Raw genomic sequence first — 26,710 nt, forward strand, 5'->3', positions numbered from 1 at the left:
CACAGATCTAAAAAATTTAATGATTTAAAATAGCTTCTACATACACAAGAACAAAGAGAGTACTACATATTGAACATTTTGGTTTTACAAACATGAAATGTCACCACTTAGAACAAATCTGTCACCTCTTAAGAAATACACATTTACAATGAAATCTACAAGGACACACTTTTATACTTTTCAAGGGTTGTCGATTTTCAGCAATCCCCTTCCTCCCTACACATTTACTTATCATATAACAACACAACTTTTAATCCTATTTTGGCAGAGCAGAACTTTGAGAAGTACAATAGCGGTTGTTTTGAAAAGCACCTTCTATGATAAGTTTCCCTGGTATTTCACCATACTGAGATTACACATTCTTCTCTTTAAATCTTGTGCTGTTCCAATGATTTGGTTGTTTAAAACAAGCAAGCTTAATTCTGTTAAAGCATACATTGTAAATAAAAATGTTTTCAAATAGGCTGGAATAAAACCATTAAATAAGCACTGGACTGAAAGACCGTAGGTAGTGCGCTTCATTTTTATTTTATGTTTTTATTGATTTTAGAGAGAGGGGAAGAGAGAGAAACATCAATGAGAACCATTGATCTGCTGCCTTCTGCACCTCCCCCCTCCACACCCCCCTACCACTGGGGATCCAGCAGGCAATACAGGCATGTGCCCTGATCAGAAATTGAACTGGTGACCTCTCAGTGCACGGGATGATGCTCAACCAAACTGAGCCACACTGGCCAGGGTGATAGCATGCTTCTTGACTTGGTAATATGTGAATGCATTTTCTCACCAGGCAGGAAGTATTTCATTTGCTCTATGATGAATCAGGTGGCTTGTGGTGTGTCTGTGCTGTGCCAACACCAGCAGGAGCAAGGGGACAGACTATGGAATGGATGCTGTGTGAGTGGTGGGCTGTATATGCAGGATTGTTGTCCAGACAGAGTTGTAAAGATTAAATGGGCTCAGTATAGCTACTCTAAGTGTAAAGTCTGCCATGGTTTACGGAGGGTACAAGACGAAGCAATAAATTCTCTTAGAGTCGGATGTGGCCTAGTGGCTCTAAAATTCTGGTGACCAAGGAACTGGCCGGCTTCCCTCAGGTAATGGAGGGGTAGTAGCACCTAAGCGAATGCTGAGAGTCAGAAAGGCCTCTACTTACACCTGCAGACAGAATCATCCTTCTTTTTGTGGATGATTAGAGCCTGATGTGTCTTTATAAACTCCTGCTGCAAGTAATATGGTTTTTGCAAATCTGAAAACATCATCTGGAAAATCTCATGGCAAAATCACTCAAAAATACAGACCATTAAATAGTTTCGGGAAATACACTCTCTCCTTTTATCGTGAGGTCCGCACAGTGTTGAAACAACCCAGTGCTAACTGGGACTTGGCTTCTTACCACACGTGTCTCTTCCCTCTCCAGCTCCCAGAATATAGGAACTTAGATCACTTTCTGAAACCCTTTCAACCAGAAGTGAGACAGTTTGTACTAATGTGTCCAAGATAATAAATTTTGGAAGGGGTTTCAAAAGAAGGATAAGTTATATCATGCCTTGTTATTTGGTAGGTGAGCATTTGCAAATAAACTATCCTTCCCAGACGTGGAAGTGACAGGCTCAAAATAAATTGCTAGTATATGTAGGTATATTACAACCAGCTGGCATGTTTTCTAAAAAAAAATGCAGCATTAGGAGGTGCTTATTAAGGTGCTTCTTAATTCATGTTTTTGAATGGAATGTATCAGACAAACATCTACAAACGAACATGAACACAGGCACACACACGCACGTGGACAAGTTTCTGTACAGTTTATGTTCAGGATGCTTACATGTGTACACAAGAACCACACACACACACACACACACACACACACAAAGTTCCCTCTCTAGCTCCCTGAAGTTCTGAATGTTGTCTAACCCATAAAATGTTAAAATATTTCATTTCCATATAAAATATATACAAAAATAGATATCATTTACAAAAACCAGATAGTATTTCCAGTTTTCCTTGGTAACCCACTCAGTCCCCCTGTCCTCCTTTTCTTCTCAGAACGTTGCCATCTCCAGCAAAGAGCGCTTGAACTGCAGCGTGTTCCTGGACAAGTCTGTCACTTGGTGCACCATTTCCTGCAAGGCCGTAGTGCTGGGGTAGTGGAGGGCGGCCTTCTTAGTCGCCAAAACTATAGTCTTGAGCTGTTCACAGAGCTGGTTGCTGGAGTTCATCACTTTGTTGCGAATGTCCTGGGCAGCAACCTGCCTTGTCAGCGTGTCTCCAATGAACACCAGTTTGTGCGCGCTCAGAATGACAAACTTGCTGTGTGCCACGAAGATCCGCGGGGGCTGGGCGGAGCTGACGCAGCTGAAGAGAGCATCAATGGCATTGAGAAGGGAAATGTAATGGGTCTCACACTGGTCATAGTAGAAGCAAAGCAACTGCCTATCCTGAGCGCCCACGCTGCTGTTTACGGTGGGGAGGCTCTGAGAGGGCTTCCACTTTGACATGTCGTTTTCCACAGGCTTTGTAATTTCTTGTTCCAACAATTGGAACTGACTTAGCTGCAAGGAAGACAAAAGCAGATTTCATTGAGGGTAAGGCAGTGTGCTGTAATGGAAATTAATCAGAGGTGGGTGTTAAAAGACAGAGGTTTTAATCCCAGGTGCTTATTAGATATGAAGCCTTGGTCAAGTCATCTTGCTTTCCTAAAGTGTAAAATGTAGAAGTTGAGAAAGGTGATCCCTAAGAAATCCATCAGCTCTGACTTTCTATGATTAGATGATTGGCCTCCTCTGCCCTTAGACTGAAGGCCGCACAGGGTTTGAACCTGGCTCTGTTACCTATACCTTTATGAAAGTTAAGCGAGTTATTATTTACAAAGTGCTAAGAATGATGTTTGGTATAGGACAGCCTCTATGTAAATGTTTATAAATGTTGAGTGGTGCAGGGGAAAGCAAATGTAGGGATCTCTTTATCAAGTAAATTGCTGACAGGAAAGCTTTGACTCTGTCCTTCAAGATGCTTAGACAAATGACAATCCATGACCCATTTCTTGGTACAAATGACAACCCATGACCCATTTCTTGGTACAAATGACAACCCATGACCCATTGCTAAGATAAATGACACTCTATGAACCATTCCTACTCTTTCTATCAAGATTTATATATGTCACTAGAGGCCTGGTGCATGGATTTGTACACATCGAAAGGAAATTAATTAGAAGGTGGCCAGTGGGCGGGACAGGGTGAGATGGGCCAGACACACCTTGGAGCCAACCTCCCGCAGTCCCTCCCTGGCCAGCCGCGCCTGGGCCGGCGCTGCAGCTCGAAGGGCATCTGCCGAGTGAGTGGGGTCCCTCTGGCAGGTGGGGTCCCTCAGCCTGGCCTTGAGGATTGGGCCGAAACTGGCAGTCGGACATCCCCCAAAGGGTCCTGGATTTCAAGAGGGCACTCTGCAAAGTTGCTGTCACTTGGCAGCTCCTGCGTTGAATGTCTACCTCCTGGTGGTCAGTGAGTGTCATATCTACCGGCCGGTGGGCTGGTCAGCCGGTCGCTTAGCCTTTTATATATATAGATTATCCAGCGCTACAGGAAAGACTAATGCACCTAACTATATGTGCACTGTGGAAAAGAACATCTCTAAGGAAATCTAAATGTTAATTGTGCATCATAACAGTTCCACAGAGCTGCTGAAAGAAAACGACATGCCACAGAGTCAGACTCCACAGTGTTAGCTTTCTTCCTTCTCTTATTACAACCCCCAGATGGTGTATTATTTAAGTTGCAATAATAATAACTCCCAGCTATCCCACCGGCTCTCAAGAGAGATTGTCTTTTGCAGGTAAGGACTATCTGTAACCTGAGCTTAGGACTCAATCTTTCACCCTGAGGTAGAGCAGGGTGACCTTGCCCAGCTCCTTCCCTGAGAAATGCACAGTGAGCTTTACTTTCCTACAGAATCTGTTTTCTTAGAAATTACTACCGTTTCAATAAGTTACCTAAAGCCCTGCAGTTTTACTTGGCCTAATGCCAAAGCAAACATCAACAGAGATAGGGTGCTGCTTCAGAATACTGAATTTATGCTTTTGCAAATATGTCTATAAATACATCATCTCATTAGATAGAGGGCTGAGGGATTTCTCATTTTATGGAGAAGTTACTGAAGTTCAGAGAGGTTAAATGACTTGTCTGAGGGCACATGGCTGGTTAGTCAGAAAGGAAGGATTATAACTCTGGTTTCCTGAGTGCAGTTGCCATTTCATGTCTCTATATGCCATTCTATGTAATCTAAAAAAGGGCTTATATATCCTCAATTGGTTCCTCTTTATTTTTATGCCCTTGCACCAGCAATACCTATCATTATCTGCCCCACTGAAGCTCTACTTTTGAATGACTCTGTCTTGCCCAAAGTCCTTAGTAAATGGACTTGGGTATATTTTGAAAATGTTGGATCCTGCCCTCCTACCCTTAGATTTGACCAAGAGCAGCCAACCCAGAGGCTTGTGTTGTAGGGGAGTGATAGGTAGGTAGGGAAATAGATAGACAGATAGACAGATAGACTGACAGACAGAGATAGCCTAATCAGATTCTTTTTTAGGAATTTGATGAATCACAGCAGAGGTCGACTATCAGGTGAGATGAAAAGCCATCTATAGAAAGGGTTGTGAGTGGCCATTTATGGGTTCTGTAAAGTTACAGGGGAGCCAAATGAGTAGATAAGCAGGGGAAACTATAAGAAAATAGGGAAGAAGGAAGCAAATTTAAAGAGAAGCAAAGGAAGTACAAGAAGGAGAAAGAATTTACAGTCCTAGTTCTCGTTGGACTTGGATATGTCTTCATTTTCTGCTCCAGAATTTCCCCGACTAGAGAACCTTTTTGCTTGGGCCAGCTTGAGTGGGTCTTGTTCATTGTGATCAACAGCCTTAACCCAAACAGTCCTAATATGGTAGATGTACAGGCTTAGCCTGGAAAAATTGTTGTTTGGATGTAATCCAGGTATACCAGCTGGATTACTAAGATCATAAACCTTCTCTTTGTTCTTATGCTCTATTGTATGCCTTGGGGCTTATTTATACTAAAGTGTGCTGGAAGGATCAAAATCCCGATCTTTTGAAGTTATACCTTTCTTATTAAGCAGGAAATCTTTTCAATACCAAGTGGTTTTTGTCCTGATTGAACTTACCTGATGATGTTCCAGCTGCATCTTGTTCTGTTTGATGATATTTTCTTTTTCCAGCAGCTCTTTCTGTTGCCTTTCAAACTCCTCTTTACCCTATTATTTTTCAACATAAAGCAAACATTACATCACCACTATGATTCACTTATGCTAACAATTTCATTGACAAATGGTTAAGTACTGTTTCATTTTCCACTGCCTTGGTAATTTCCCACATGCCCAATTAGACTTTATAAATCCTAGACAGGGATGATGTGCTTCTCGGCCAGACCTCCACAGTGGCTGTGTTAAGTTAGGGCTACATGTAGGATGCCACCTTCTCTGTTCCACTTTACCATTTTCAGAGAGCTATTCATGATCCCCTTCAAGCCTCCTTATCCAGTACTATTTCTTAGGCTTCTTTTCTAATAGATTATACTTGAACCCATTAACCTCCTAACCCAGGTTTAAATGTTGCACTTCTAATTTCTTTGAATCATCTACAACTCTACACCGTGATAATATTTCTCAACATGCAGAATTGGACAACCAGCCCTTTCCTTAGCACTAGGTGTGGCTCAGTGCTTCCTTCCCCAGTATCCGGCACTCAAGGGAATTGTAGTTAAACACTATAGTTCTCAGAATAATCTTTGGCTCTTAGTCAAATGGCAGAGTAAGAGAGTAAGCTAAATTCTAAATAATGGTTCTTGGTAGAATGTTTCAATCCCCCAAAGTGAAAAGGCAAGTTTTCAAGATCCCAGGTCAACTTGGTGGAATTTCCACCTGTAGGAGGCAGACTGTGATTGCCCAATTTCCTATATCCAGGTTAAGTCCTAGATCAACTGGCAAATGCCCAGTGGTCTTCAAGGTAAGTCTGGGATGAGATTAAGTTTTCTGTAAGTAATCTCACACACACACACACACACACACACACACACACACACACACACTAGATATGATGGACCTTAGAAATTCTCTAGTGCAGAGGCTTTCAATTATTTTTTTCTTAATAAACTCCCTGTCCCATCTTTTAAAAAATAAAATGTCATTTTGAACTATATCATAAAAGGCAAATAGAAGTGGAGCTGGTGTGATCCTCCAAGGGCCCACTCTACTAGGGAGTCTCTTCTATCAGTAGGGTCAAATACAACCTTGTGCTTCAAATGAGGACAATAAGACCCAGGGAGGTTACATACATTGGTCACACAATTAGTGTCAGAGGAAGGTCTCAAACCAAGGACTCTAGACTATCAGGCCAGTGTTCTTCCCTATGTACACTGTCTCCAATTAGTGAACTGTTTGGATTATTAATCATGTTCTCTCCTCTGGTAGTCCAGCCTGCCAGCTTCACAGGCCTTACTTCTAGGCTCCCTGAATGTGACGATAGGTCAGTGGTTCTCAACCTGTGGGTCGCGACCCCTTTGGCGGTCAGACGACCCTTTCACAGGGGTCGCCTAAGACCATCCTGCATATCAGATATTTACATTATGATTCATAACAGTAGCAACATTACAGTTATGAAGTAGCAACGAAAATAATTTTATGGTTGGGTCACAACATGAGGAACTGTATTTAAAGGGCCAGAAGGTTGAGAACCACTGCTATAGGGGGTTTAGGAGTCTGGTTGCTTTACCTGTAGGTGGACATAGTCATAATCATCCATCCAACTCCTTTCAGAGCCATCACTGCTGCTACAGTCAGCTACAGGCTGATCCTTGCTCAGGTGTGGGGGCACCGCCTTATTGAGGGCCTGGGCCTTGTGGTCTCCAGGATGCAGCAGCTGCATCTGGGATCCAGCATGGGGGTACTCAGTGGAGTTCATGATGCTCTCGGGCCCATTCTTCACATGGGAGCTGCCGGGGCCTGGTCTAAAGAGGGCTTCTGCATTGGTGTTGATTGTTGTGGTGAGCTGCTTGGCATCATCAGGCACCGATTTTGCCACCATCACAAAGCGGTCCAGATCATCACACTTGTTTTGGGGCTTGTTGACCGCCAGGATATTCAGGGACCAGCTGCACTCATTTAAGTCATGGCTGGTTTGGCTCAGAATCTGGTGGGAGTCTTCTACTCTCTGCAGCTCCCGCTTCATTTTGTTGTAGAGGGTGAGTTCCGGGAGGCAGGAAGCATTTGCTACAGCGCCCTTGGCAAAATGCAGGTAGTCCCTCAAGAACAACTCCACCTTGTCCACTGCGGTACGTATCTCATTGATGTGTCGTTCCATGTATCCATAGCACCTCCAGTCCGTGGTCGTGACCAGTGCCATTAGGCTGGAGACGCCCATCTCCAGGGTCTGCTGGAGCCGATGGAGTCTCTCAATGGCTGTGTCTGGGTCCAGAAAGAGCCTTTTGTCCTGAGATGGGGAGGCTGACAGTGAAGATTCCTTTGAGGTGGTGGAAGACGTGGACATGTTACTCCTGGTGCTGCCTGTACTGGAGAAGGATAATCGGTTGATGCCATCTACCACATCCTGAGAGCTTTTGGCGTCCACTGGGTTGTGCAGAGGGACATCGTAAACACCGTCTCTTTCTTCAGGGTTTGCTTTCTCACTGGTTTCTGCTGGTGGTTCCAAAAACTGTACCCCTCGAGGGACATCATACGCATCATTCTGAGTGCCCCCTGATGGTCCCAGCAGTGAGGGTGGGTGTTTCAGGGAAATGCTTGGGTGTCTTTGTGCTACCAGTTCAGCAGCTCCCGTAGCATCACAGTTATATTTCATGTGAAGGTCATTTCCCACCAGTTTGGTACTGGTCGGGGGGATGTCATACACGCCCTCAGGTCTGACATCTGGCCTTCCAGCTTGTCTCATTGGAGGGGGGAAATCATACTCTTTTTCCCTGAGCCCTGCTTCATCTCGGCAAGCAGAGGGTGGAATGGCATATACCTGAAAAGTAAGTAGAAACCGAAGCTAGTTTGTTGAGTTGGCTCATGTGAACATGGGGAAACAACTACACATTAAAATGAAGGCCTGATCCTGGACAGTGTATCTCAGTGGTTAGAGTGTCAGCCCATGCACCAAAGGATCCAGGTTTGATTCCTGGTCAAGGGCAGGTACCTGGATTGCAGGTTTGATCCTGGGCCCTGGTTGGGGCATGTGTGAGAGACAACCAATCAGTGCGTCTCTCTCACATCCATGTTTCTCTCTCTCTCTCCTTCCCTAAAAATGAATGGAAAAAACATCCTTGGGTGAAGATTAACAACAACAACAAACAACAAAAAGAAAAAAAGAAGAAGGCCTGGGTTTTCAGTCCTGTTTACTGCCTCCTTTTCTTCCACCCCAACCCACTAATGAGAGGTATTTCCAAGGCCCCACTCTGCTCCCACTTCCGTCGTCCTTCCCCTGGCCCCAGTGCTGCCTGTTGTGTGCGCTCTGATAGCTGAGTTGCTCTCTCTGGGTCCCAGCCTTGGAGGATTCAGGCTGAGAGGCAGCGTATGCATGAACACACTGCACTAGGTGTCAGAAGACCTCAGGTCTCTCCCTGGGTCTACCAGCTGTGTGATACTTCATAAGTCACTTGGGTGTTCTGAGACACACTTCCCTCATCTGTAAAATAAGGATAACTGAACTTCCCATGTAGGCCTCCTCCTGAGGGTAGCAGAGTGAATCAAATTCATTAACACAAATACATGGACAGAGTGTGCTGTGACACCCTATATACATATGACATATATTAGTTGCTTGCCAAACGGAATGAATGATTTTACCTTCTTATTGACTCTCCTTATTGACTACCCCATTTTTTTGGGGGGGGGACTCTAAATATGGAATCCATAGGGTTATCTTTAGTTATTGTCTTTTCTTCCTCACTTTCTCCTTCCCTCCCATCCCTTTACTCTCTCCCAGAGACTAGTTTTCTTTTGGTTTGTCCTTCCTGCTTCATCCCAGTAAATAAACACACACACTTTTTTGCTGCTCTGTAGGAGCTCACTTACCCCTTTAGTAGGAGGGATGTCATAGACCCCTTGAGGTTTTATCTCTCCCCCTGGAACTGAAAACACCGGGCCTTTCACTGATGATGGAGGGATATCATATACCTGAAAATAAATACCTGAGTTTAGGGATGTCTTATATTTGTCATTTTTTATGCGTTCAAGCTTTGAACTATGGATTTATTTACCATCTTATGTACATCCTTCCTCTTTTACAGCATTCTATATAACATGGAGTTGGTGAAAATTTTTTTAATTTCTTTTTTTTTTTTTTTTACTTAGATTGAATGTAAAAATGATCATAAGTGGAATATTACACTGTCTGTACTTTAAACTGTAGTTGATATTATATACTTCCTGAGATAAAATGATAAATTGATAAGCAACAAAAGCGTTGTCAGATAAAAGCCTAGGATTTCTTGATAAAGCAAATCCAGAAAATACAATTTAATAATGTTGGCTACAAGGGCTCCTGAATAGACAAATCAAGCTTCATATGAAATGTACATAATTTGTAATTTTATTTTCACATGTAGTGCTGAAGGAATGCCACCTGAAGTGCTCCTGTCCCATGGGGACTATGGGCCTGGTACGTACCCCTTGAGTGGAATGGGAAGGAGGGATATCGTAGATGTCCTTTTGGTATCTAGATGGGTACTCGTACACATAGCCATGGCCTGTCCTCACGGGGGTTACCACCTGTGGGCAAGAAGACAGAGAAGTGTAAAATTCCAAGGCCAAGTTCTAAGTGAATCTCCTAGCCTCCTCATTGGACACTCTTCCCTCATTCCCCCCATCAAAAGAAAGAAAAAAATAACGAAAAACAACAACAACAACAAAACAACCCAAAGAAACAGAAAAGAGAGAAAAGGAAGGAGACAAGGGGACACGAGGCCAATAAACTTTAATTCCTCCTGAATCCCCATGAAGAACAAGTCCCTGAAATATCTCTATCCCCCTTCCCCATGGTAACAAAATCATCTCAAAGCTGGTCAGATAAAGACTCAATTCCCAAAATGTGCTTGAAGGGAGAACCACTTTTAAGTTATGAATACCCTAGATTATTGCTTTGGAGCCTCAAAAGCAGGGCATAGTGAAAAAAAAAAATTTAAGGCTCTGAAACTATTTGTAAAATGAATAATGCAAATTGAGTTCAGCCACTTAAAATTCCTCTCATGCCTTCCCCAGGACGCCTCTTCATCTGCCATTCTTATGATTATAACTGAAATGCCACAGGTCAGTAGAGTACTTTCATGAAACCAATGCTCACACAGTGCTGCCTTTAGAAGCCTCCAGTAGCTTTCAATCTAATGTAGGAAACAAATTAAACACGGAGTCAGGGAGTCCTAGGAACAGGGCGCGGGGCTCTAATCATTCTCCCGTTTCCACCAGGGAAGCAAACATCGCAGACAGTATGCAAGTCCAAGGGCCGGCAGAAGCCAAATCCACTCATCACAAACCCGGGAGCCAATGTCAATCACACCAATGGCACCCAACAGGCTTGCGTTTTCATATCTACATACTTCACTGTGTCCTAAGCACGGATAGAGAAATTATTTGAACTTATACTCATTTTGAAATGTATTTAATCCTCCCAAGGCTTCTAAATTGCCAGGTTCTTATTTCTGCCTAACCCCTGCCCCTGAATGACTAACGGCGCCCACCTCGGTATTGCCCATGGAATTTTTGAGAGCAGATCTTGCAAATTAGGAGGAGTTGATTGTTCCCTAAGAAATCGTCATCTTTAATCCTTTCTCTAATATGAAAACTCTGGCGTCAGGCTGCCTACAAACGATGTGAAAAATGCTCATGTCTGTCTTGTGCTGAAAAGGGTGGAACTCAGCCAAATGCACCAATGCTCTTCTCCCCAGCGGCTCTAAAATGCCCCAGTCCAGTTTGGTTTTAAAACCCTGATGCTTGTGGCTGATTGCTTCTTGCAATGAAGGTAAAAGAGATTAGAATGCAGTCACCACTCCATCAAATCTCTCCACTGCCTTCAGTTTTAAAAAAAGAATCTGTTGCTTTACGGTTTGTTGGCACAGAGCATGCAGAACTATTCTATCGCATAGCCACTGTGTTGTGCAGAGCAAACCTTCCTTTTTAAAGCAGGATGCCCTTTGCTCAAGAAAAACACACTGTTCCTAATGCCCCTATATATATATATATATATATATATATATATATATATATATATATATATATTTCACTACTGTTGAGGAGAGAAATAAATATCTTCTCTTTGTCTTTCTCATCAGCTCCTCTATTTATAGCTCTCTATTTTGGCTTTATAGTAGCACACGCTCACAACGCAGCTTTTGTTCATTCTAAAAGTTTCTAATAGTAGATTCTCTGCAAGGTTGCCAAGTTAGCAATACTGCTAATGGAAAACCAAGGCTGGCTATGCCAAACAGCTTCATCTTTAGTTTAAGAAGGGAGGGGGGTGGGCGGTGTTGGGATCTGAAAATAACCTTTGGTGAAATGTAAACACAGGGCATGACCTCAGGAAGGCGGGGCATGGACAAGGCTTTTCCTTGCCTTTGTGGCGCTTCCCTGGCAAAGCATTAATGCTTCCCAGTATTTAACTTCTCACTTCCTGACAAATGCCACGGAACCCCAACTTGCTCTCTCTTTCTCATTTAGAGGATGCCTGTGGTCATCTGTTTTTTTGAAAAACTTTGTATTCCAAGCCAGTCATTTTCCCTTGTTTATGCATTAAAAGAAACAGATGGTGCGAACCGCAGGGGGATAAAGCCAACAAAACATAACCTCCCCGCTTCCAGCATTCCCAACGTTGCCATCTAATTCACATTGGTCCACAAATGGCCTTTACATGGGACCAGCATTTGCATCTGGTCAGACACATCCAGGGAGTACAGCAATGCACTCTGACACCTGAAAGAACCTGGAGCTGGAAATGGACTTTTGGACGCTCCCCTCCCCTGCCCATCGCTTGGGTCGCTTTCCTGCCAATTAATTGTGTGTTCTCTCCTCAGGGGAAAGTGCTGACTGTTCTGTACCTTACAAAGTATCCAGTTTTGTGGTCCATCAGGCCTTTGCTTCCTGCTTGACGTAGTACACAAAAGCCTTCCTACTGTCCCCGAATTACTGAACCCCAGCCTACGAGGGACACCAAGGCCTGCCAAAAGGGACAGAGGTTTTGGAAGAATCCTCCTGAGCAGCTGCCAGCAAGGTACTGGTGCAACTGCCACACAAAGGGCATTTTAAACTAATTCCCTCAATGAAACCCAGTTATGTTTTCATTCCCTTACCCCCTGCCCCTCCCCGTTCATTTTTCTTTTCTGCATTCCTTTCCTTCTATGTATTTATTTATAGTTACAAGAGCTCAGACTTAGGAATGACCAAACTGACCTCCTAGTTCATTAGTGCTGCCACCAAGGGGCTAAGCTGTGGGATTCCTGGGCTCTATGACTGACGCTGCTGCCACTGCTTTCCTGATCACCCTGGAAGAGGACTGGCACTTTCCAAAGCTGGGTTTCCTGTCCCGATGAGGAATCGGACCTTCCTCAGCTGTCAGTACCATTCTTGTCAGCTAACGAAGGAGTCTGAAGATGGACACTGAGGCAGAGAGAAAGGGCTGACAGTAGACATTCAGAACAGCGAGAGTCCATTTAATAAATCGCCGACCTCTCTGGCAGGGTAGGATGAACAGTGCAGGGACTGGGTTGTGTCAGCTTTCTCACTAATCGGCTGGGCCTCAGGTCCTGGGCAGCATGAGCTGTTTTTAGAGATGCTTTAAATACGTCCACATCTCCTAATTTTGAGAGCCGTGCATGCTGACATTTTAAAGAGGAGTCTATCTTTGGGGTAGCAGCCAGATCTAGACAACCCTGACAACTAACCCATGTGGGAATCCGTGAGCTGGAATAGAGGCCCTTGGGGTCTGTCATTCATGTCTCCACATTTGGTTCAGCTGAGCTCGCACCTGGCCTGCCGCTTAGACACCTGTGGGGCTGAGCAGCTAGGGTGAAGGGAGAAGCAAGCTGAGTTCTGTGTAGAGGAGACAGACATGACACCCTCCTGAAAAGAGGCAGCTATTCTTCAGTTCCAGTCAACTGCCATCCTGAAAAAGTACCGCCTGTGTTCCCAGATCTTTCAAGTTTCAGAAGAAACCAGAAATCTGGATTTTTAGGTGAAATCTGATTTTAGAAATTGGCTGAAATATTTCAAACAGCACCTTGGCCAAACTAAGCATGCCTCTGCCCCCCTGGCTGCCAGTCTTCGCCTTCACTGGTGTGTTCCTGCCCTCCTCCTTCAGTACCTTGAGAGCCTCTGAGGGAGGCTGGACAGCTCTTCGCTGAGTCCGTGCCTTGGCAAGACTCTGCTTTTAATACACATCCTGCCTTCACACCTCTGTGCCTTTGCTCATGCTGTGTTTTTGTCCAAGATGCTCTTCTTCCTGTTCTCAGATTCAAATTTCATTCAATTCTCAAGGCCAAGTAGGGTGCCTCTGTCCCATGAAGCCTTTCCCAGACGGATACAAGAAGTATCTCCCTTGGCACTCCAGGAGCATGTCCTCCATCCGTATCTGAGGACATGGTACTCATCCCTTGTGGTTTGACTGTTTCAGTGCCTCATCTCAGCATTGTGGAGACAGAGATCATTCTTCTTCATTTAAAATTTTTTTAAATTGATTTTTAGAGAGAGTGGAAGGGAGAGGGAGAGAGAAACATCAATGTGAGAGTGGAACATAGACTGGATACCTCTTATATGGGCCCTACCAAGGATCAAGCCCACAACTTGGGCATGTGTACTGACTGAGAACAGAACCAGCAACACCCAGGTGCAGGGGACTGTGCCCAACCAACCACTGAGCAACACCAGCCAGGCCATTTTTATTTAATTTATTGATTTTTTACAGAGAGAGAGAGGTAAAAAGAGGGAGAGGGAGAGAGAGAGAGAGAGAGAGAGAAACATTGATTTGTTGTTCCACTTATTTATGCATTCATTGGTTGATTCTTATATGTGCCCTGACTAGGGATTGAACCACAACCTTGGCATATCAGGAGGATGCTCTAACCAATTGAGCTACCCAGCTAGGGCCTCTTCTTCATTTGTATATAAGCAGCAGTTTAAAGGCCCCACACTGTGTCTTGAATATAGCAGATCTTAAATAATGTATTGACTGAATGTATTAACAAACTAAGGAAAAACTCAAGGCTTTTCTTACCAAGATGATATGGAACTAGAGAGGATACTAAACAAGGTCTGCCTGTATAGGATAAGACTGGTTTCCAGGTAAGTTAAGCTTTAGGTTGAGTGGGATCCAAGGGACAAAGGGGTAGAACTGTGTCTTACCAGCCATGCATGGCAGCTTCGGGCAAGTGAGGAAGTAGAGTGACTGTTAGATGAAGCTGAGAAATCAGAACTCATGGGAAAATGATCGCCTGCACTGCATTTGGCGCAAACCACTAGTGGAGGCCAACTTGGGCCACTGGATGGTTTCCTTTCCCCAAATCTAGAGCCTGCATGTGACACACACACCTGTGTTCTTTTCAGCCACAAGCCAGAAACAAATGCGGGAGTTGTGCAAAAAAGAAACAAAACCGAACTCTGCTTTTTACCTTAACATCAGAAGGAAAATACAATAGGAAGGACCAGGGGCCAAGCTTTCTCTAGTTGTGAGAATATGCGACAGGCCCGTGTCATGGGACGCTGTGTAGCAGAGGCCATGGCCACACTGGGCCTTTAGCTCATCGAAAGGATTAGGTCTGATGAGGGCAGTGATTGAGAACCTCAGCTGGATTCAGACAGAGCTGCATCTAAACCCTGTTTCTACCACTTACTAGCTGTGAGAACATGTCCAAGGTATTTGTTCATTCTAAGCTGTTTCCTCATTAATAAAATGATAATAAAATACTCATAGGATATTATGAGCATTAAATGAGATCAAGTTCAGAAAGTACTCAGCAGAGAGTAAACCCTTAAGCCTTAGCTCTTTTTAATATAATTGTTATCTAGGTTGACCTATTTTACCTATGGACTTAAAATTGTGAACTAGGTCATTTAGGTCAAACATTCTATCAGAGATTGCTTAAGAAAATGAGAAAAAGATATTAAAAATCTTCTTAATAGCATCAAAGAGTTAAAAGATAGTAAAGAATTACCGGGTCCAAATTTGGAAGCAGAGAAGGAACTCATAGAGCCCACATGTTTCCTACACTGGATTTATTAATTCTCTGTGAGCCCAAATTTTGAGGTTGCATTTTCCTTGAGGACATTTGCTGTTGTCTCGATGCTACATTGTGTTTTTTATAGCTCTTCTGGGTGATGGGGGATATGAATGTTAGGTAGTGGCTTACCAAGGTAGAGACCCTGATAACCATGCCCCACTTTGGGTTGGGACCTTAAGGGCTGCATGCTAAAGTGAAAATGAACTGAACTCACCCTTGCATAGGCTGAGACTAGGTTTTAATCATGAGGGTTGGCAAGAATATCTCAATGTCTGAAATTAGAATTTTGTATGCCTATTAGGCTGAAAAAAGAAAATAAAATCCACTCTCGAAGTAGAGAACATCTTTATAGGATTTCTTAAAGTGATTTCTGTAAATATCTCAATAATACAATGTCCACCACACAGTCAAAGATAGCCAGGAATGCATGAGACAAGACTGGGGATAAGACAAACAGCAGCCTATTGTTGCTTTCTTCCTAATATGATGAGGATGTTGTTTGTGTCTTAATGATAGATTTGAAGGCCATTTGCTTCAAAATGTTTCACGATTAAACGATGGGAGAGAAAAATGTAATTATTCTTAGATTTAAGTCAGATAGAAATTAATCTTCACAAATGCATGAAGTGTTCCTAGTGAGGCCTTCAAGACAATGGGAATTTTAAATCGAAGCAGTAAATGACAAGAGACTTTGGCCCTTGATAACCATCAGCAGCTTTACTTGGGTTACTATTTTACTTGGTCATATCAGTGTTGCCATTGTCACATGTATCACTATAACAGTCTAAGACACTCCAGTGGAAAACCCCAGGAGAAAACATGCTTTATAAGGCTTAGAGATAAAGATGTTTATCCAAGAGAAAGATGGCAAGGTCCAAAACCCAGGGCACTTTATTGAATTTCTCTTCAGATAAGGCCTTTTCAGTGGAAGATCACAAGTTGGGTTTGTCAAGAGGATCTCACCAAGAAGTAGGGCGCATACCTATCTGAATATCTAAAAGCAAGATACTTCTCATGAGATAACTTGTGCTCACATGGGATCACTTGTTCCAAGGCCTCAGCAAGTCTGCTTAGGGGCTTTTTCCTTGGGCTTCACCTTGCCTCCTTAAAGAAGAGCTGGTGGGGGCCTGGGATTGGGGCATCTCAGCAGCAGAGGCCCTGAGTTTAGGAGAACTTCAGCTTCTCAACTGCATGCTGACAATCCAGTAGAGCGCTGAGGGAAGGGGGATGGGGCAGGTGTGCCATTCATGAAGTCAGATCCTCCTTGCCCCCCCAAATCCTGCAAAAGCTCATTCTTAGAGTTTCTGGCCCTGCCACGTCTGCTGTGCGTTTTTCTGATGCCAGCTCTACCACCAACCTACTTATCACAACTTCTTTTTTTTAAAAAATATATTTTATTTATTTTTTACAGAGAGAAAGGGAGAGGGACAGAGAGTAAGAAACATCGATGAGAGAGAAACATCGATCAGTTGCCTCCTGCACACTCCTCACTGGGGATGTGCAACCAAGGCACATGCTTTTGACCGGAATCGAACCCAGGACCCTTGAGTCCACAGGCCGACACTCTGTCCACTGAGCCAAACCGGTTAGGGCTTATCACAACTTCTCATCTCTCTCCTCCAATAGTTGTCCCCGTTTTGACTTCCCTCCTACCATGCTACCAGCAACCCCAAGGAAGGATAAAGGCAGCAACAACAACAAAAAATATCTAGATCAAGCCCTGATAATTGACCAATGGAGTGTACCCATGAATCTAGCAGAGCATGAATGTGTGTGACCAGCTCCTGGTGTTTGGCCCCCAGGCCTACTCAAGAGCTAGGCAACCCAGGTGGTGCTCAGGAAATATAATGAATAATTGATGACAAGTTAAAAAGTGCCACTGTGCCATACTGATTACAGTACATATTTATAACCTCGACATTAGCAGTACTTCAGATTGTCAGAATTCAAAAGTGGGCTTCACTGGTTCACAGCCATCTATTTGCATTTTTCTTGGCATATGTGGAAAGTAAAATTAGATTGCTTCCTGTCTATCTCTAATCCCCCCACATCCCCTATTTTACTTAGAATTTTAGACTTTATTTATTTATTTTTATCTCTGAGTTTCATGCATTAATAAGAGTATTTAGATTTCTAAAACTGCCTGTTGGAAAGGACTTATTTCACTTAAATGCCCTTAAAAAGCATTAACAGAACCACCACAATATAATAACCTCTTTGTCTTCAAGCCCAGGAACGATGTGATCCTTTCCCTTGAAGAAAATCCTATGAAAAGAAACATCCTCATTATCACTGTCCGCCCATTAGAACTTGGATCCAATATTCAGAAACTGCAAAGTTATAGAAATTTGTCGGTTTAAAATCCAAGATTACTAGTTGCTTTTTCTATGACCAGAGAAAAAGCCACATGTTTCCTACACTGGATTTATTAATTCTCTGTAAATTCTCTCTGCCCAGCTTGGGTGTAGCAGTGAGCTCATTTATTTACTTGCATAGCAACAATATAATGAGAACTGTGTCTGGCCACCTTCATGGCCATGGCCATGGTTAACCCTGCCTAATGCTTATCTTGTGCTCATCAAGGTTTTTCTCTCTGTTTTGGGGAAGCAATTTACTTTCCTTTAAAGACATTTTGATGTTTAATTTTATGCTAGAACTATGCCTTTGGTTAGACACATCTAAATTACGGTCAATCTCTTTTTCAAATGAGGAAAAAGTAACAACTGAAAGCTCAAAAGTGGAACGGGGCTCTTGGGTCACTTTCATTTGACACAGCATTTGGGCGGCGAACCACTCAATGGAAACAGTGCCCTGATTGTTAAGGCCCTAGCACGTCTCCCTGCTGCTTTCAGGAAGCTCTTTGTGTAGTGAGTGCTAAAGCAATATTTAGTTATGGAGTGACCAAGCGCCAAAGAGCAGTTAGAAGCTCTTTAATGTGAAAGGACATGATGGGAAATGACGTCTGGGTGCCTAAGTAGTTTGGTCTTTCTCTGGACAAAGCCTAATACAGCCCGTGACAGTTGGCTACAGCAAAGCTGTTTTTTAAATAGCCCATGAACCAGAATGTTCTTTGAATGAAAACTAGAAAAGGCACAAGCATTTTGGTTCTTTTGATGTCCAAATAAATTCAACAGGACACTAAACACTGAATCTGGATTTTTGAAGTGGATTTTAGAGAGATGTCCACAGATGCCCTAAAGGGGATATAATTATGGAAAGAAATCAAGGAATGAAAATGTCTGGACCCAAATGCCCATGGGTATCGTTCCTTCCTTAAATAGGAGACCTCCCACGGCTTAACTGGGAGGAAAGACAGGCTGGCTGATGGAGCAAACTGACCACGTGGCAGAGTTTAGTGCCAGGTCTGAAGGGAACTGACCCAGAGTTGTCGCTTCAAGAAACATCAGACCCACCAAGAGCCTCTGCCAACCCCACAGGATTAAAGAGGAAAATGGGCAGAAAATAATGAGTTCCAGTATGAAGTACTTTCTTAGCTCTTTGTAACAAAAAAGAGAGAAGAGTTCTTAATATCCAGACCAGGTATGGAAGCTGGTCTGCCAACTCTTTCTCCCTGGCTTAGCATACCCCAAACCTCCTCTCTCTGTTCCTGCCTGCACCCTGCTTTCTACTGACATGGTTCTATCTTCTACAGGAGACTGTGGTTTCTAGGAAGGTGGATTGAATCCTAAAGGAAGAGTAAGAAGGATTTGCCAACACTTTAGGGTCAACTGAAATTTACATCAACATCTGAGTGTCTTTTGTTTAAAAAATTTTGAGTCCAGGTCATTTCATTAAACTTTTCAAGCAACTCTGTGAAAGAATCAGATAAGGATATTTGGATCATAAAATTTTAGCAAAGACCATTAAAGACAATCCAGCCTTATTCCCCATTTCACAGTTGAGGAAGCGAAAGTTCAGAGAGGTTATTCAGCTCATTAATGACAGAGGAGTGAATGAGAACCTTGGTAGTTAGCTGGGCCCACAGCATGTCCTGTTGCCTACACTCATAAGACATGTTAAAAATTTACTACTCTTCTAATTTCACAAACACTCCCAGAGAAAGTTACTTCCTTATATGAGAAGCAAAACCTAAGATCTGGGTCTCTTATTTTTTGGGGTGCCCCTTTTACTGGCAAGCCCATCCTGGGAGATTTAACTATGCCTGGTTAAATGAAGTTTCCATTTGAAGCAATCTGAAGTTATTTGAAAAGATTCTTTTCAGCGGCAGAGAAAGCCAACATAGCAATAGTCTCAGCCATGTCCCACAGACTTTACATCAGCTTCATGGCTGCTCAGGACTTCTGGATCAGCCTGCCACGAAACTGACCACTGCAGCGGGGAGGTGGGCATTTCTTCATCTCTTACTCAGATTCCCTCAGTTTCGAGGTGACTCTAAGCATCTGAGGTGGGAACCTTCTGGAGTGACTTGAATTCTTCCTGGCCAACAGGATGCGATTTAGCACCCAGGATTCTGGTGAGCTGGACTTGCTAATGAAGTGTCTAAATATGCCATCTTATTTTAGGGCTTGGCAACATCAACCGTTAGCGGGGATGTAAAAATCATTAGTTTCAGAGTCAGACAGACGCAGGCTCAAATATCAATCCTGCTGCTTACTAGAATTATGTCCTTTAGCAAGTTAACTTACTCCTCAGACCGCAGCTCCCTCCCTGTAAAGTGAAGGTTGTATGGAACACCTTATGAGGCTACTGAGAGGATTAGATGAGGTTATGGATATAATGTCCCTAACATGGAGCCAAAGCTCAAAGGCACCATTGAGTCATGCCCACTTTAGATCTAAAATTATCTTGAAAAATGAGTAACTTAATAACATTCTAAATGCTGCACAGTTGATTGGTGGTAAATGTGAAGACGAATAATTATTCTGATAAATAACTGGTTTAAGCACCAGGCTGTATGAAACACATAAAAATTATCCAAATAAGTCAGATGTGATTATGGCATTGCTAAAGGAGACTTTGCTTCAAAAACTGATTGACTCCGGGGTCCCTTGAAAGAGAGGCTCCTTTGTACTCTTCAAATGTTACTGGGGTTATAACTTTTAAGAAAGACACACCCTTCTAGATGTGAACCTTGACAACCAGGTTTGTGGCACAGCTATTTAGAACCCAGTGTGTTCTGATGGCACCCCTCTCTGCATTTTGCCCAATGTACTCACACAAGTCCGTTTTCAAAGATGAGTGCAACCAGTACTAAGTTTGCATTTCATCATCCAATCAAATAAATAAATAAATGTATTCTTTTCTTCTCCCTCACAAATAGAGCTTAACCACTTAGCCTGACATCATACTACACACAATATCTGACCTATTCACTCTGATAAGCACAGTCACTCCGCATGAAATCATTGAAAAAGGAAGGAAGATTACCTCTGTCTGCTTTGGTGTGGGTTTATAAGAAGTTACTAATGCACTCTTAGAAATATGCATTATCTCTGAGCTTTATAACAAATTGCAACTGAGTTTGAAGGCCTTGGCATTCATCAGACAAAAAGGACCTTTGTTCATTTTTAAGGAGATATTACAGTTTGCTCATTCTACTGGCGTGGGTGACTCTACTGGGAAGAGACACTTCTCATTTTCAAAGTGAGCTCATCAAGTCCTGCCCTTGAATTGCTCAAGGGCTTCAAATTTTGTGTAAGATTTAAAATTTATCTTGATTCTTGAGGGTAGAGATATTAAATAAAAGTTCACTTCTCTGCATAGTCCCAAAAGCCACGTGTTGAGGAAATAAATTCATTTAAACTAGGATGATTTTTATACAGAAGTGTACAATTCTGGGACACGGTTGTACTTGACTGAATTTATAAGTGACGAAACTAGAGGTACCTTCTGTTCTGTCAAACCCTGCTATTTTTCAGGGTGTGTATGTGGTGTGTGTGTGTGTGTGTGTGTGTGTGTGTGTGTGTGTGTAGGAAGGGAACAAAAGAAAGTGAGGTGAAGTCAGAGTTTATTTTCTCTGGGAGCTTTCATTTCCTCTAAATCTATTTTTACTTGTCGTTGGACAAATCATACAGCTAATATATAGCAGTTAGTTGGCTAGTAACTGAGTGTTGCTCTGGGCAACCAGATTTCACAATGCTTTCAATCCCAAAAAGGGAAGGTCTCTGTTTTTAACCAATCAATGGCTATGGGTGTGTATGTATGTGTACGTGTGTATCAGCGTGTGTGTGTGTAATTTATGATGACTCAGTGTCTAAGAAGGTACAAACATTGTAGTTAATCTATTTCTGGTTCTTATATTACCTTTCAGGAATGGGCTGCGAAGACCTGGCTAAAATCTTTGAATCATTTCCTGCCAACATATGGCTGTGTCCCATTTGGAAGGTCAGCAATGTAATGGGGTCTAGATAAATTTTAATATTACTTGAGTTTTCTGAGTGCCACCCCTGAAGCAGTACTGGCCCCAGCCTAGCCCATTATACACATGATAATGGCAGACTACTAGAGTTTTAATGACCCCATTAGCTTGATATTAAGAGAAATATATAACATATTTTGGAGCCATAGAGGAGGTAGACACTGCTGGGGTACAGAGAGAAAGCTTCACAGAGGAGATGAACATTAAAATGGGTTTTAAAGGATGAATAGGAGTTTACAGATAGAACAGAGGAAAGGCATTCTGGGGAAATAACAGCATACCCAAAGGAAGCTTTGCCCTTCAGGAGAAAAAGTGTACTTTTTCTCTTTAGCTTACTATAGAAGAGTTCACTAATACTGTTGTCTAAACTGGGCAAAATGCATAAAAGTGAGGTCCTCAGATAAGCTGAACTGTACATCAATCACACTTTGGATGCTCATTTGTTGTGTATAGATAGATATGGTTACGGAAAACAGATGGTGACATTCCCCAAGACCCTTCTGGGGGAAAGCTACCATGTGTAATCTGACATATGTCATAACAGAAGGTAATGAGCTGAACCATGGGATTTGAACAGTGTGTGATGGTGAATGGGTGATAAGATCAGAACCACTTTTCAGTTTATTTAAAGGTCAATTCAAATTAAACGCTTCATTTCTTGCTTTGGCCTTGCTCGTTGGGTGTTATCTGGGTGCTGATATTTTGCGGGGAGCTTGGCCTATAGCAGTAAAGAGGCAGCCATGGCCCCTGCCTGCCTCAATGAGTTAATAATTTAGCCCATAATCATCTTCAGAAGGACTCAAAGCAAATCTAATTCTACCAGTTAGAATAAAGGCAACATGTCCAAACATAACCAGAGAAACACATGTGATTCCCTGTGAAGATCAAGCATGAAAGGGATGAACTCAGGGGCAGTTTTACTGATCTTTGAAGTAGAGAAATGAGGCTGTGTTAGACCTTCGTAGACCTTGGGCTTCTTAGGTTTGGGGGCTCCACTCCAAACCGTACTCCCATACTAAGTAGGATTTTTGCTTTTAAAAACTCAGCTTTTCAAATTATTGGGCTATGACAGTGATGGTGAACCTATGACACGCGTGTCAGAGGTGACATGTGAACTCATTTTTTTGGTTGATTTTTCTTTGTTAAATGGCATTTAAATATATAAAATAAATATCAAAAATATAAATCTTTGTTTTACTATGGTTGCCAATATCAAAAAATTTCTATATATGACACGGCACCAGAGTTAAGTTAGGGTTTTTCAAAATGCTGACACACTGAGCTCAAAAGGTTCGCCATCACTGGGCTATGAGTAACTCATTTAATTTAGAATTGCCTCTGAGTTCTTGGAAATCACAAGGCATATTTAGAAATCTTAGCAAAGTAAGAAAAATCAAACCTACAATTTATTTTTAAATATAATCAATTAGTTATGAGCCCTAAATGTAACAATGAGATTGACACGATATTGTTTTCTATACATCTGTCTGCAAATTAATAAACACTTACATTTGTTTAAGTATTTATTAATTTCTATTTTGTAGTTTTCCCCTTTCATATTTTGGAGCCAAATTTTTCATTCAGCTCTCAAACATTCTCGTAGGCCCTGGGCATTCTGCCCACAATGCCTAATGGATAAAATGGTCTTGCACACAGAACCCAGAGTGAAATGACCAATGAAATTAAGTAAAGGTGTCAGTGTATATGGTTTCCAAATAACTTTGGGAGCTCTTTTCCACTCTGCAAAATTCTTATAGAAGCAAAAAGAGAGGCACACACTGAAAGGGAGCAGTCTCAGTTAGCAATAAAGTATTTGCATAGCCCAGCCAATGTGGCTCAATGGTTGGGCATCAAACCAGGAAGTCATGGTTTGATTCCTGGTTAGAGCACATGTCCAGGTTGCTCACTCCCCAGTAGGGGGCATGCAGGAGGCAGCTGATCAATGATTCTCATCATTGATGTTTCTATCTCTCATTCTCCCTTTCTCTCTGAAATCAATAAAAAAAATATTTTTAAAAAGTATTTGCATGTTTGGTGTAGAGTGAGAAACACAAACAGGGCTGATGCAGTTCAAAATAAACTGTAAAGGGAAAGGACAAGGCGAGGGGAACTAATATTTTTAAGCCCTTGCTATGCTAAGCACTGTGCCAGGTCCTTTCTATGTATTGCTTCATTTAAGTGTCACACGAACCCAATGATTATTCCCATTGTACAGATGAAGAGAGCAAAACCTGAAGAAGTTCAGAGACCTGCCAAGGAAGAATTGCTATGAAGAAAACAGCCAGGAGCGGCCTACCTCCAAAGCCCTTGCTTTTCCACAGTACTCATGTGTCTTCTTGTTTCACGAAAGGGTGGGGGTCATATTATTTGATTATCTTTTCCTAACCGCTGATTTAATGAGTGATGAATGTCTTTTCATGTGGATGGGGTGTAAGAAGGGGGTAGAGGCTGAAGTTTCCCAGAGAGCAAAGTTGAAGTGATAGAAGGCAGAATTCACTGTCTTTCTTTCCTCCCTCAGTGATTCATTAGTAGAAAAAACTGTGGTGGATAACATTTCTGAAGCCCACAGTCTGTTTGCAACATCAAGGGAATCTTTAACTATGGAAAGTCCCAATTCACAATCAGATTGGAACATGCCCAATATACTACATGGTCCACCCCTTTACAGTACTTCTCAGAGTGCAGTCTTGGACTACCTCCCCCCGAACTAGCCAAGGAGCTTACTAAAATGCATATTCTTAGGCCTGGGCTTGGAGAGTAAGGGAGTGCATTTGCTGTGTAGTAACAGCAAATAAAATGGGAAGAAGTCTGAGGTTTATAGACTTTTCAGACTTGGAATGAAAAAGGTTGAGTCTAAAAAAGAAAACATGTCACCTTCCTGCCAAAGTAAACTGTAATGAAAGTTTAGACCCCACCACCTCTCAGCCAAGCATTTCCTGTTCTGGTCTCCCCTGTCTGCCTCGCACAAGCTCAGATGAAGGGAGAGCTATTTTTAAGGTGCAAACAACCAGCGCTAAGAATGAGAGAAGTTATTTATTTATAGTTACACCTTTCGACTATTCTTGTTCTCCTCTGGAGACAGAGCCTGGTTTGGCTTTCCCTTTGAATCTGACGTCCGTGGGGTAATGACTTTGAAAGGTCATGGCCAGTCTACCCTCTGCAGACAGGAATCATTGTCTTGGGCAATGCTAGTCAGAAAGCTGTTTACCACTTCTTGAGGAATTCCTCCTAATGTACACCCACACCCACCGAGTTTAGGCAACACGTATTCTTGAGAAGTGTTTTGTGAGACATAGTTTATGTGTTAGAAGGTGATTAAGATTCATTTGTGGCTTTGTTATTTAAGAAATCCAACTGTAAATCCCCTCCCCCTATTTTTTTTCAACAGAGGATTCCATTATCATGCAAATAGATATTCTCTAATTTATATGGATTTGTAAATTCAGACTTTGAATTAGATTTTCTTAAGGCAGTACACCTGTGCCTGTAGTGTTCTCAGAGCCAACAAGATCTTTTTGGCATAGAGAGCTGCATCTTTCCTCTTCTGATTCAGAGGTCTTTTCTTATTCCATTCTGTTTGCCATTCTTAATACCATTCTTGGACCCCTGTAGGCCTTTGGAATTTGCTAGTAAACAAAAGAGAAAAGCCCTCCCTCTCACACTCAGGTAAGCAGCAGCATCTTGGTGTTGGCTGTTACCCCCATAAGCTCACTGACATTATTTCCTTCCCAGCACTGACAGTACAGTGTCTGCTTATGTCACACACTACAATGTAAGCATCGCGAGGGTTTGGGTCACTTTTTAATTCGTCACTGCATCATAAGAATAAAAACTACACTAGATGCTTAAAAGTCATTCAGTTGACACATTTCCATTTATCTCAAATTGTCATCACATTGGAATTATATAAAGTGCTGATGAGGTCATTCCTTCCCTTTCTTTTTAACATGATGTCTTTCTAAATATCCTAGCTCCACTCTTTTCACCCACTGGCTCAGGCATTATTATGGGAATTACTTGAGGATAAGAGGATGACTCCTTTCTAAATACAAGTATCTCTGTGTTTTAAGCGAATCAAACTGTAAGCCAGTAACTGCAGAACAAGTTGGTTGGCATGACCCACTCCCAGCTTCCTTGCTTCCTCTACTTCTAGTGGGCTCTTGGTGTGCCAGACCAATGGGGTCATGATTCAGCTTTTGGTGAAAGGAGGGTCCCTGCTGCCTCACTGCGCTTGTACAAAATTTGGTGCCTTGTACCACTTAGGGAAGAAACAGAAAGACTAGAAACTATTTGAGGGTAGAACCTAGGTCTAAAAGCAGATCTATCAGAAAGATGGAAACAGCTTAATGATCCAGTATGCCCTGGAATGGCCCAGGAATCCATGGTGCCTTTGGATCAACAATAGTTGGCACACAGTAGGAATCCAAAAAAGTTTTGCTGACCAATGAATGAAAAAAATGATGCAAAAATAATGCTGAGCTAGCGTATTTAGATATGCTTACCGCTTGGAAGACATACTTACTTCTTGGAAGGGTCAAGTTCTTATTTTGGGAACATTTCTATTACTCTGAGTGCAGTGGAAAAAAATAAATTGGAATAAAAATCCAGTCAGTTGCTCACTCACCTTTTTACTAAAGTGGGGACCATTAGCCCCTCCAATGCCTCTTTGCACTGATGGTGGTACTTGATATACATCTTGTTCCTGGGTACCATGGCCAGTGGGTACTTGATAAATTCCCTGATGTTGGTAGGAAGGTGGTACTTGGTAGATGATGTCTCGAGGAGCACCCTGTGGGTTTGGCACTTGATAGAGCTTCTGTTGGCCAAAGGTCTGGTGCATCAGTCCAGAAGTAGGCTGGTCCTGACTGGAGGATGTCTGCTGTACTGGGCCAATGAGAAGCTTCACCCGGTTGCCTGGGACAATCCCTTGCCGGCCATGTAAGGAGCAGAGCCACCATCCTTCCAGTCCTCCTGTGTTCTGCTCTATGACAGTCAGGATGTCTCCCTTGCGGAAGGCCAGCTCCTCAGCACACTCTGGGACATTGTCATATAAGGCTCTTGCCAT

The 26,710-nt window shown here is 42.6% G+C and overlaps 1 protein-coding gene across 1 annotated transcript; it reads right to left on the reverse strand.

Annotated features, from left to right (window-relative positions):
- NEDD9 (neural precursor cell expressed, developmentally down-regulated 9) lies at positions 1–26,710 on the reverse strand (the record flags this gene model as incomplete). Its single annotated transcript, XM_081085610.1, has 6 exons — positions 1–2,552; positions 5,176–5,265; positions 6,782–8,029; positions 9,079–9,180; positions 9,673–9,774; positions 26,270–26,710. The coding sequence occupies 6 exons, from the start codon at positions 26,708–26,710 to the stop codon at positions 2,043–2,045; spliced, it is 2,493 nt and encodes an 830-aa protein (XP_080941736.1). The 3' UTR covers positions 1–2,042.

Source organism: Myotis nattereri, assembly GCF_964212035.1.
Source record: "Myotis nattereri genome assembly, chromosome: 3".
NCBI classification, from domain to species: Eukaryota; Metazoa; Chordata; class Mammalia; order Chiroptera; family Vespertilionidae; genus Myotis; species Myotis nattereri.